At 43.0% G+C, this 12,646-nt stretch overlaps 1 protein-coding gene across 2 annotated transcripts in view; it reads left to right on the top strand.

Annotated features, from left to right (window-relative positions):
• The window catches only part of CEP170B (centrosomal protein 170B), an 87,694-nt gene that overhangs the window by 39,335 nt on the left and 35,713 nt on the right, over window positions 1-12,646 (top strand). For both annotated transcript variants that reach the window (XM_030558614.1, XM_030558615.1), the window contains exons 7-8: window positions 8,999-9,112; window positions 9,959-10,435. In XM_030558614.1, the coding sequence (XP_030414474.1) occupies window positions 8,999-9,112; window positions 9,959-10,435 (591 nt within the window). The remainder of the gene's footprint in view (window positions 1-8,998; window positions 9,113-9,958; window positions 10,436-12,646) is intronic.

Genomic DNA, 12,646 nt, shown 5'->3' with positions numbered 1-12,646 from the left:
AGCTTAAATTAATTGAGGATTAGAAATGCTTATGAATAAGAAAAGCAGCCACAGGTTGACTAGCTAGTGTTAAAAATAAGCAGTATTAGTTCTCATGCTTTATGGGATAAGCTGATCCCTGGCTGGATTAGGGAGACATAACTCCCCATGTAAATGGTGTTGCACAATTACTTTGTGTTATGCAGATCTGAAGACTATCTCTGGAGCACTTGCCATTGGCTGTGGCATATTGGGCTAGATGGACCATAGATAGATTTTGACATGACAGCTTCTGTGGTCTCCGTGCATAATTATAGATTGGTCATACAAAGGGTGATGTGTGCATAAACATCCTGCAATCCTAGAGTGGTGTTATTTGAACGTACTATTGTTGTAGCTTAAAAACAGTGTGGTGCGTGTTGTTTTTTTTAAAAATCCTTTAGTATTCCGAACCTTACAGTGCTGGCAGATCAAAATAAACACTGGCGGCTTGATTTTCAGAAGCGTGGCATGCCCAGAGCTCCCATTTGAAATTGGTGCCTTTGTAAACAGGGCCATAATTTTTAATTTCCTTCGAATTCTGTGAAACAATCTGCATATAAGTGACCATTGGTTAACTATACTGCTGGGTGCCGGAGAGGACAGAGGGTCTTGTGCTTGAGACACTGGATTGGGACTCCGGAGATCTGGTGTCAGTTTCTGTCTCTGCCACAGAGTTCCTTGGACTAGTCATTTGGGCCTCCATTTCCCATCTGTAAAATGGGGATAATACTTCCTTTGTGTCTGTCTTCCTGTCTAGATTGGAAGCTCTTTGGGAGAGGGGCTGTCTCTTATCCCCTGTTTGAACAGCACCTAAAACAGTGGGGCTCTGATCTCTCCTGGGTCTCAAGGCGCTACCATAATACAAGTAATAATATTGATAGAAGTTTAAACCTACTATTGAGGATGAGGAACTATAACTTTTGTAACTGATTTGCTGGAGTGCTTGCTTCTAACAGTTCTATGTAGACTCATAGACTCATAGACTCTAGGACTGGAAGGGACCTCGAGAGGTCATCGAGTCCAGTCCCCTGCCCTCATGGCAGGACCAAATACTGTCTAGACCATCCCTGATAGACATTTATCTAACCTACTCTTAAATATCTCCAGCGATGGAGATTCCACAACTTCCCTAGGCAATCTATTCCAGTGTTTAACTACCCTGACAGTTAGGAACTTTTTCCTAATGTCCAACCTAAATCTCCCTTGCTGCAGTTTAAGCCCAATGTAGTTAAATTGGGCTTAAACAATGTAGTTAAATTGTGGTGTACTGTAAATGAAATGGGCAGTTTTCAAGTCTTGGGGCCAAATCCGTCACTGGAGCAAGCTGGTGCAGCTCATGTGGAGTCAGTGGGAGCTGTTGCTGCTTGTGTAGTGGTGGATTTGGCTACTTTCACCCTGAGGTCATGGTAACAGCTGCATTAGAGGATAGGAGAAACCATCATCTTAGATATGCAGCTATCTATATCTATATCTCATCCGATCCAGTTTCGAGGAACCTACAGCACATCAAATACTGACTAAATAATTGACACAAATAAGTTTGGCCATTGCAATGCAAAAACCTCCAATATTAATGTATACTCACATCAGTTACAAGAGACCATGGTATAGGTTTACCCCACTTAAAAAAAACCAAAATCCTTACAGATAAAAACTGCCAAGGATTTCTTTAGTTCCCGCCCCACCCCAAGTAAATTGTAATCTACTATTAGAAAAAGCGATAGAGGTTTTAGGAATTACTTGACTTAAAATATCAAAATTGGATCTCCCCCCCACCCAGTCCTATTCCTTAATGAGCCTGCTATACTACATCTTCAGAAGATGGAAGTTGTGCTATTAATAATTAATCAAAAAAGGCTTGACTGAGGCAGCGTAGATTTCTGATGCTTTTGTTGTGAATAGCAAGCTTCAAAAACTGGTTATGCTCTCGTCAGCAAAGGAACTTACCATTATTGTCTCTTTTTTCCTTCGTAATTTTAACCTTATTTGGGCTACTGGGTAAGTACCAGCCTTTAGCACTAAACCAGGAGGCTGCCAGGAATCCCATCAGTTATATTATCAAAGAAATGGAACCCCATCGTGATCAAAGGTGCGTGTCTAACGTGAGAGCTTTCTCCCAGGAAGCTGTCCGAGTGGCTGCATTAATGCATAGTTTCCTCTTTTCCTTGTTAAGCTGGATTGCATTTTTAGTCCTGACCCTTGGTGCCTTATCACTTTTTTTAAGAGACTACCCGTCCCCTTCCATTACAGGAGTACACTGCTGAACATAACACATGCACGTCAGTAGCCTTCTCTGCATGACACTGTCACCAATAATTCAACATTTATCCAGCTGAATGGTCATGCTGATCTCAGTTCTGTCATCTACAAGAATAGTTTTCAGACTTTCTGCCTGAATTTCTGAGCCAAGAAATACATTTGAATGAATTGGCATCATCTGGACAGATTGCCATGACACTGAGATGGGTGGTAATGAGCTGCTATCAATTAAACTGACCGTAATATGGTTTAAATGACTGAGTGGTTATTTTTCATTTATGGTCCTCATGGCACCAGCAGTTTGGGCAGTTCCCATGTTTCTGTGCATTACCCAAATGCCTTGTGGGAAAAAAAGCCGAAAAGCTGTGGCTTTAAGGCGACTTGTGTCTAAGGTGGTTGGTGTGTATAATAGGGCAGGCAAAATCGTATAATCCATAATTCCCCACAGAATGTAAGAAATTCTCCTTTTGGTGCCAGATCCTCAGTTGGTGTAAACCAGTGTAGCTCTGCTGAAGTCAGTGGACCTATGCAGATTTACATCAGCTGAGGATCTGGCCCTTTGGGTTAGAGTTGAAAGTTAGCAAGCTCCACTCACTTAATATAATTGCTTATTTAAAGTCGAGTTTAATTTAGAAGCTAAAATGTGATAGGAAATTAATGGTTCCTACAAAATATTTTAGCCAGACATAAAAAGAGAGAAATGCAGTCACCTCCCCCTCCCCTTCTAACTGTGCTCTTTGCATTCTTCTTGGAAGTTGAGTGGAATGAAGTTGTAGTTTATTCCCTAATCTTTAGGATGATCAGGGACAGCAGATAAACCCCAAAAGAAATGGATTCCCCCCCCCAAATATTTAATCTTAAAATACTGATACTTATTAACATACTACGTCCAATCTGGACTTGCCATCAAAGCTATGTGGGCAGACTCTGTGCGCTGTTCGGTGCCCCCTAGGAGGTGGAGGGCATTAATTGGCTTCCAATCTTGGCAGTGTAAGGTAGAGCAGACTTTAGGCTGCTCTGATGAGTGCTGGCTGGAATGGCCACCCAGAGCAATGCATTCTGACCATGCCCCTTCCAACTTTGATATGTTCCTTACACTTGGCATTGCTCCATCTTTGTCACCCATGGATCCCCTACACAAGGGGAATACCCAGCTGCCCCTCTGAGGTTGCTGGAGCAGCATAAAGCAGCTGGAAAGAGGGGCTGAGGATCCCGCTAGTCAGTTTTTGTTTTCTCCTCCCCCCTTCCCCCGTTTCATTCTATCTTCACAGATACGTAAGAATGGCCATACTGGATCAGACCAATGGTCCATCTAGCCCAGTATCCTGTCCTACAACATTGGCCAATGCCAGGTGCTTCAGAGGGGATGAACCAAACAGGCAATCACCAAGTGATCCATGCTCTGTCATCATGCCCAGCTTCTGGTGGTCAGAGATTTAGTGACTCCCAGAACGTGGGGTTGCATTCCTGACCACCTTGGTTAATAGCTATTGATGGACCTATCCTCCAGGAACTTACCTAATTCTTCTTTGAACCCTCTTACAGTTTTGGGCTTCACAACATCTCCTGAGAATGAGTTCCACAGTTGACTGTGTGTTGTGTGAAGAACTACTTCCTTTTGTTTGTTTTAAACCTGCTGCCTGTTAATTTCATTGGATGACCCCTGATTCTTTTGTTATGAGAGAGAGTAAATAACACTTCTTTAGTCACTTTCTCCACACCATTCAGATATCTATCATATCCCCCTTAGTCATCTCTTTTACAAGCTGAATATTCCCAGTCTTTTTAATCTCTCCTTACATGCAAGCTGTTCCATACCCTTAATCATTTTTGTTTCCCTGCTCTGTACCTTTTCCAATTCTAATGCATCTTTTTTGAGATGGGGCAGCCAGAACTGCATGCAGTATTCAAGATGTGAGCATACCATGAATGTATATAGTGGCATGATGATATTTTCTGTCTTATCTATCCTTTTCCTCATGGTTCCTAACATTCTTTCAGCTTTTTTGACTGCTGCTGCACATTGAGTGGATGTTTTCAGAGAACTTGGATCCCTTTCTTGAGTGGTAACGGATAAATTGGACTCCATCATTTTTTATATATAGTTGGGATTGTTTTCCAACGTGCATTACTTTGCATTTATCAATATTGAATTTCATCTTCCATTTTGTTGCCTGGTCCCCCAGTTTTGTGAGATCCCTTTGTAACTCTCTGCAATCAGCTTTGGACTTAACTACCTTGAGTAGTTTTGTATCATCTCCAAATGTTGCCATCTCACTGTTTACACCTTTTTCCGGATCATATATGAATATGTTGAACAGTACTTGTTCTTGTACAGACCCATGGGGGAGTCCACTATTTTACCTCCCTCCAGTCTAAAAACTGACTGTTTATTTCTACCCTTTGTTTCCTGTCTTTTAGCCAGTTACTGGTCCATGACAGGACCTTCCCTCTTATCCCATGACTGCTTACTTTGCTTAAGAGCCTTCCGTGGGGGACTCTGTCAAAGTCTTTCTGAAAGTCCAAGTAATCTGTATCCACTGGATCCCCCTTGTCCATATACTTGTTCATGCCTCAAAGAATTCCAGTAGATTGGTGAGGCGTGATTTCCCTTTACAGAATCCACACTGACCCTTCCCCCAACAAATCATGTTAATATATGTGTCTGATAATTCTGTTCTTTGCTATAGTTTCAACCAAATCCTCCCCAAAGGGATGTCCCTGTCTGAACCATATGCTCCTCTGCACTTGTTGGCCTTCTCCCAGCATTTAATTTAAAAACTGCTGTATAACCTTTTTAATTTTTACATGCCAGAAATCCAGTTCCTTTTTGGTTTGGCTGGAGCCCATCCTTCCTATATAGGCTCCCTCTTTCCCAGAAGTTTCCCCAGTTCCTAATAAATCTGAACCTCTGCTTCCTATACCATCATCTCATCCATGCATTGAGACCCTGCAATTCTATCAGAACTAAGAGACGACTAAGGGTGATATGACAGAGGTCTATAAAATCATGACGGGTGTGGACCAAGTAAATAAGGAAGTGTTATTTACTCCTCATTACACTAGAACTAGGGGTCACCAAATGAAATTAATAGGCAACAGGTTTAAAACAAACAAAAGGAAGTATTTCTTCACACTACGCACAATCAACCTCTGGAACTCTTTGCCGGCAGATGTTGTGAAGGCCAAGACTTATAACTGGGTTAAAAAAGAACTAGATAAGTTCTTGGAGGATAGGTCCATCAATGGCTATTAGCCAGGATGGGCAGAGATTGAAAACTATGCTCTGAAGTGTCCCTATCCTCTCTTTGCCAGAATGGGCAACACAGGATGGATCACCTGATTACCTGTTCTGTTCATTTCCTCTGACACAACTGGCATCAGCTACTGTCGGAAGACAGGTTACTGAGCTACATAGACATTGATCTAACCCAGTATGGCCATTCTTATGTTCTTAAAGGTTTTGGTCAGTTCTTACTCCTTTTTAAAATGGTTTGCCAGTCCCTATTTGTCAAGTATCAGAGGGTAGCCGTGTTAGTCTGGATCTGTAAAAGCAGCAAAGAATCCTGTGGCACCTTATAGACTAACAGATGCATTCCTCAGATGCATCTGAGGAAGTGGGTATTCACCCACGAAAGCTCATGCTCCAAAACGTCTGTTAGTCTATAAGGTGCCACAGGATTCTTTGCTGCTTTTACAGTCCCTATTTGTGATACCTATCGCTTAGCAATTACAATTCATTCATGGTGCGAAATTTTCCTGCTTTGAATTTTTAAAAGCCGCAGGAACACTGTGAATGTAGCTTTCTTTTAAACGCTGTAGGGAGAAAGTACATAAGATAAGTTTTCAACCTCACTTGATCTGTAGTCCTACGAGAGACAATATGTTTATAATTTCCGTACATGAAGAAAAGCCCTTGGGAAGGGCCTGTGGTCAGTAAATGCTGTATTTTTAAAACAAAATTACTATATTTGGACTATCATTTTCAAAGCCAGCATTCCAGATTTATTAGTTTCTCATTCGGATTTCTTCTAAAATATTCCAAGCAGTGGTTTTAGGTTTGGGGGAGGGGTTAACTCTTCCTTCAGATGTACTTTTTAACTGTATATCCTATTGCTGCCATAGCAATAAGAACCAATTCCCACGCTTTCCACACTAAGCTGGCAAGACAGATCAGTGCAGCGGCAGTCCGACAATTCCTTTCAACAGCTCAGTGTGTGGTTTTTAAAGCACAAGTCAAGTAACTGCTGTCTAGGCAGCCGTAACGTGAATATGATGCCACAGAAGAAGTCAGGATTTAAAATATGTCCAATAATGGACATGCTGATAGCTGCCATTGCTGGAGGCATCTAATGCATAGGTATGAGGGGCTCAAGAGTACAGATATTCATACTTATGAAATTGCTATGAACATCTGCTAGCCCAAGTGTGCCATCCACTCTTGGTCCCCACCATGCTGAGAATGACAAATGAAAGCTATTTTTACTTGCCTCTCTAAATAAGCAAAGAAAACCTTGTCTCAGACAAGCTGGGGGCTATAATCTTTACTTTTTACATTACAGTAGCATCCAGAGGCCCTAATCAGGATCAGCTAAATGTTTTACAAATGTGAAGAAATTCCCTGACTGCCTAGGACCCGATCTTAATTAACTTCAGTGGGGAATTCACACTACATGATTCAGCTGACCAATCAAAACTGGCATTGCCAAGGCACCTTCCAGAAAAAAGAGTGATAAACAATAAATGGTAACCGTTTCCCGGGGTGGGGGAGATAGGATGCGGCGGAATAGAGAACATTTCTAGAAAGTCTGGTTATGTTCATGCAAATGTTTGGGGTTTTTCCCCATGTGACCAGATTTCATGGGGACAGTGTTTTTGAATGAATTTTTTGGATCAGTTCCATTAGCCGTCATTTTCTCATAACAAAGACCTGACATTGCACGAATATCTGTTTGAGTGAATCCCTGAAATCGCATAGCGCTTCATTGAATCCCAACACAGGAGACATCTGCCTGAGTAGAGGTTACTACAGGATCAAGGCTAAGTGGCTACCAAGCAACTGTATGAGTTGTGTGAGTTGTACTTCGCACAATATGGCTTACATGGTGATATCTAGCAACTCTAGAAGTCTAGGTTTCTTTCGCTTTTTGGGACAGGGACTGTCTCTCTCTTCTTTGTGTGTGCATGTGTGTGGCGGGAGGGCAAATGGCCAGTGCGATGGGGCCCTGATTATAGAAACAATTAATCATTCTGCAGGCTCGTAACAAGGTTGTGCAGATTTGCTCATGACAATATTTATGTATCAACCTGAAATTCACCCTTATGTATCAACCGAGAGTCATCATCTGTAATTCATAGATGCCAATCCAGCTTTTCATTGGAGAGTGAGTGAGAGAGTGAAATTCGGTGTATAGTGTGCTTAGCCCATAGTGAGTCTGAGTTGCCTTTGGTTACTTTCTGTGGCTTTGTGGGCTGAAGATAGTGTGGTGGCCACACAGAGGATCTATGATCTCTCACTCTAGTCTTGGGGAAGTAATGGGGGAAAGGATTTCTTCCCACCCCTTCGCTGTATCAGTCTCCTCTTTCCAATATAAACGTTGTATGGTTCAGAGCAGCACCGGCATTCAGCACAGGTCATTGCTCAGGGTAGGATCCCTGCTTGCCATGGGTTGAAATGAAGGTCGCTGACAGAAATCTGGAGCGTGCCTAGTCAAACTGGTTTAAATGTCAAGAGCTAACACCACTTCCACCCATGTGCCTAGTGAGGAGAGAGAGTCTCCCACGGGACACTGAGAAAGGATTTGTAATGAGGCTCAGCGTATCTGAGCATTAGGAACCGTGAGATGTGCCCTGGTAGCACTGGAGGATCTTGCAGCAGCGTGAGTGTCGTTTCGCAGTGTGGCTGCTGTCTCTCATGCTGAGCTACTGCAAGAGAAATAACTTGACTGCAGCTCACTTAACTCTGCAGTGAAAAGTCACCGTAAGAGAGTGCCAGCCCGATCCTGTTGTTCAGGACTTGGGTTGTAGGCAGGATTTGGCTTTTACTGCAGACTTCCTCTTATTTATACCTCCCTTCACCTTAACTACCTTGTGTTTCCATACTGAGCCCAGCCCTGCAATCCATCAAAGACAAAGCTCCCATGATTTTCCCCTGGAGGTTTGCATCCAATAGAACTGCCGGATTGGGAACTGTAAGTTTAAAGAGACACAGTTAAGTCATCCATTAAGATGCCCATGTCTGTTGAAAACCTGGAGGAATTTAAATTTCACATTTTTTCACATTTATTTTGCTTTTTGCGTTTTGCTCAGCTGGGACAATGAATTGTGGTAGTCTCTCTCTTTGGTTTCTCAACAATAAGATAATGCTACCGTTTGGGTTTGCAGCACAGCAGGGCATACTTAAAATCCAAAAGAAAACAGACAGTCTTCACTGTAATTTCTCTCTTTTTTTTTGCTCCTTCTTTCTTTCTCCCTGCTCCCCTCACCCACCAAAACTCGGGGTCTAAACTAAATTGGGAGGAGACGCTAGCAGTTTGAGCCAACAATATTTTGTAGTGAAATGCTGGAAAATTGCTTGAGTATAAGAACGTCCATTGAGACTCCATCAGTCCACTTGCACCTCCCTGTTAGCAGACTGTACTCTGTTGCCTTTGTGAATCTGATAGCCACCTTCTACTGATATTTGCTCTCATGGTAACTTCTTGCTTTTCCTTCCCAGAGACAGCTCATTATCGCACACCCCTTTATGGTCAGCCTTCATGGTGGGGAGAAGATGATGCAAATAACAAACTAGAAAGGCAGGAGGACAGAAGGCAAGAAGAACATTATTCAGGTAATGGAGATGGTCTTTTGGGGAAAATTAATTCTTTTTATTTCCTGCTGCACGACACTCTCCTTCAGAATTCTAGTGACTAAAATTCGTGTACTCTTTAAATTTGCATTCATTTGTAATATTTTTGTTTAAAACAAAATGGGAATAGGGGAAATTAAATAATGTGTGTTTGCTTGACGTTGTAGGAAATGATAAATAGTGAAAGTTGCCTACTTTTAATTCCAAATAAATAAATACCAAGAACACCACCCCAAGGGACCTGCTTGATTTCTGTTAACACCATGAAGGACACTAATACTTTATGAAATCAAGCTCTGATCCTAGCTTCATATCCATAGGTAGTCCCATGGAAATCACTCATGTGTCTACAGTTAAGTAGAGGCTGATGTGATCATGCAGGATCGGGGCTTAAGAAATTACATTGAAGAATAAACTTGGCTATAGTTATTAACTGTGGGATGAAGTTGCACCTAAGGACCACCCCAAGCCCTACCACCTTCTGCTGCATGTTCAAGGTCCACTTCATTATCCTGCCCTCTCTAACATAAACACAAAGCAACCTACAAATTCAGGGGGGAGCCAACCCAACAACCTCCCAAAATAAAACAAAAAACTTACCCAAATAAATGTTGCACTGCACACACAATTCTTCTGAGGAGAGAGAGAACAAACCATACATAACAGATGTTAGTCATGTTGCTTATTGAGGTTCTCAGATTCTACAGCGATGAGGGTGGTATACAAACAATTGAACTATACAGTTACCATATATAGTAATTTAGGCTTTTAATCTAACATTGATGTGGTGCCTGTAGGGTGTGTTCTTCCATATTTTTGTATCTATAGAAAGAACGAAGGAGATATCCCAGCATGAAGGGGAGATCAATGGTAATGTTATTGCTTATCGAGATTCCCAGGAACAGTCTGTGTATGCATTCAGAAGAGAACCCAGTTATTTTGAAATCCCAACGAAGGAATTCCAACAGCTGGCAAAATCTCCTGAAACACAGGTCCATGAAATCCCAACGAAGGACATCAATGCTGTGGTGCCACCCGTTGTGCAAAGCCATGCCTCTTTTACCATTGAATTTGATGACTGTACCCCTGGTAAAATAAAGATAAAAGATCATGTAACTAAGTTTTCACTCAGACAGAGAAGACCTTTCAGTAAGGATGCGGGTCACACAGAGATGATGTCAGCAGAGAGCAAGGTGGCTGATTGGCTGGTTCAGAATGACCCAAGTTTGATGAGAAGGCAGTCTCCGGGAGACGATGTGTACAGTACAAAGAGTGATCTTCCGGTTCATGTGAGGACACTGAAAGGTAAGCTGTTGGTTTTCATGCTGGCTAGTCCATGTGCTTGCCTTCCAAGTATACCATAAATAAGGGGAAAAAATGTTGCCCTTTTTCTCAGCCCAAAGTTCGCAGGGTAAGAACTACTTCTCTGTGACAAGTATTTTTATAATCTCTGTCGACACTTCTAAGTCTAGTTCAGCTGGCCGCTGCCCACCTGCTGGACATGGATGCCACTTGTGATGCTGGCAGTGGAATGCTCTAACCCGGTTCCCACCTGGCTTTATCACGACAGGTCGTCAGACATACTCGTCTCAAACAGTTTCAGTTTCAGATGTTCAAGTTTTTCTTCATGCCGTTAAGGCAGGTTAGAAACAGGTTTAACAGTTTGTTAATCTCTTCTCTTGGCCCCTTCTCGGGGTAGGAATGATGTTTCCTTTTTTAGCACTAGGTTCATAATTGCCAAATGTAGCTAATCGCCCTTGCTCTTGGTATAGAGTGGACAGTCACAATTCCAAGACAGTGGATGGGGGCTAGAGCTCCAGAGGCAGAGTCTGAGGAGTAGGGACAGAGGTTATTGAAATTCTGTGCCATGGCTGTGAGAGAGGTTCTTTTCCTTAACCAAAGTGTATCTGAACCCTGCCTCTCCCACTATATAACTGTTCCAGGTGAACCCAGGTTGCCTGCCTTTGGGAAGAGGCACGCCTGTCACTGTGAGGTGTCTTCTGTCATCTCTTGCAGACGAGGGGAAGATTTTCAAAGGCCCAAAATAGTTTGGTGTCCCACTGCTAATGGCAGTCAGGCATCTAATGTTCATCCGAGCCTTTGGAAATTCCCCCCCTGATCTATTTGACCTGAACTAGTTTGTCCGCCTCTATCAGCGCAGTTCACTGTCAAATGGGGAAAAGGCAACATCTTGTTTGCTCATGGAGGCCTTGCAAGTGCTGGAGGAGCTACAGTTTGTAATCCTGCTGCCTGTTAAAGTCAAGGAGGAGGGCTGTCAGGTCCACCAGTGGCTGAGATTAATGGCCCTTTACGGGATGGCAAGACACCGGCTTCCTTCAAAGGAGAAGTCACTAGGCCCTCGTCCAAAAAAACATCTTCTGATGTTGACAGTCTTGCTTACCTTTGGCGTAATCTGCCATGGTGTGTAGTGTTTGAGAAGGTTGTGTAGCGAAGGAGCTCTGGTGTCTTCCAGGGTATGTCTACACTGCAATTAAATATTCACAGCTGGCTCTGGCTAAGGGGCTGCTTAATTGTGGTGTAGACATTTGGGCTCAGCCTGCAGCCGAGCTCTGGGACCCTCAGAGGTGGGTGGTCCCAGAGATCGGGCTGCAGGCCGAGCTCGAACATCTACACCATGATTAAACAGCCGCTTACCCAAGTCAGCTGGCATGGGCCATCCACGAGTTTCTAACTGCAGTGTAGACATATCCTATGTGACTGCGTTTTGTAATCTCGGATGTGAACCTTGGCTGTAGTGTTTGGGAATGCACTGGAATAGTGCTCTTCCTTTCCAGAGAGATGCCAGGGGCTGGTGGCAGGCATTTGCTCATCTGCCCCTAGGATTTTCTCATATGGTGTTCTGTACAGCTGTGTGTGTCTCCACGCTCAGTGTCTACATGAGGTTGGGGGAGAGAGAGTGAGATAATGTGAAGTTTCAGTATGCGAATGATGCACATAATTGTCTCCTTTTCATCAAATACCTAGTTAGTGTATATATCCATCTGTATGTAGGCAGAGGATTCTCTGATGAGAACTTTGCAACATTTATCCCTGCCTTTTTGACCTCCAGATTGGTTTACTGTGTAACACGTTCCTATGTGGGGCTGTCTTCGAAGAACACTTGTAAGCTACAGTTGGCCACCTCCTTAATTAGCATTGTTGTCCCTAAGGAACATTTTACACCAGTTTTCTGAGGTCTTCACTTGCTGCTTCTTTCCTTTTGGAAACAATTCAGGCGTCTTGACATCAGAATGTAAATACTCTGTAGTTTGGGTCCTGGCCACCAGAGGAAAGATGTAGTCTCTTACTGACTCTTACTGTGCTGTCATAACATCTGAAATCATCCAGGGAACTTCTCACAGCCCCAAGATTTTAACGTTGAGAGCAGGGTTCCCAGCCATTAATTTGAGAACTTGCTGCTTACCTCAGTCCAACAGAGACCAAGTTTACTGACCTTCAGGGCACAATACAAGGTCCATTTCTTGCTCAGCCTTTTTCTTGAGGAAGGAGCTAATG

Source organism: Gopherus evgoodei, chromosome 4 (assembly GCF_007399415.2).
Source record: "Gopherus evgoodei ecotype Sinaloan lineage chromosome 4, rGopEvg1_v1.p, whole genome shotgun sequence".
In the NCBI taxonomy this organism is placed as follows: domain Eukaryota; kingdom Metazoa; phylum Chordata; order Testudines; family Testudinidae; genus Gopherus; species Gopherus evgoodei.
Note: the sequence above shows the minus strand (reverse complement) of the source record. Positions and strands in the feature narration are given on the sequence as shown.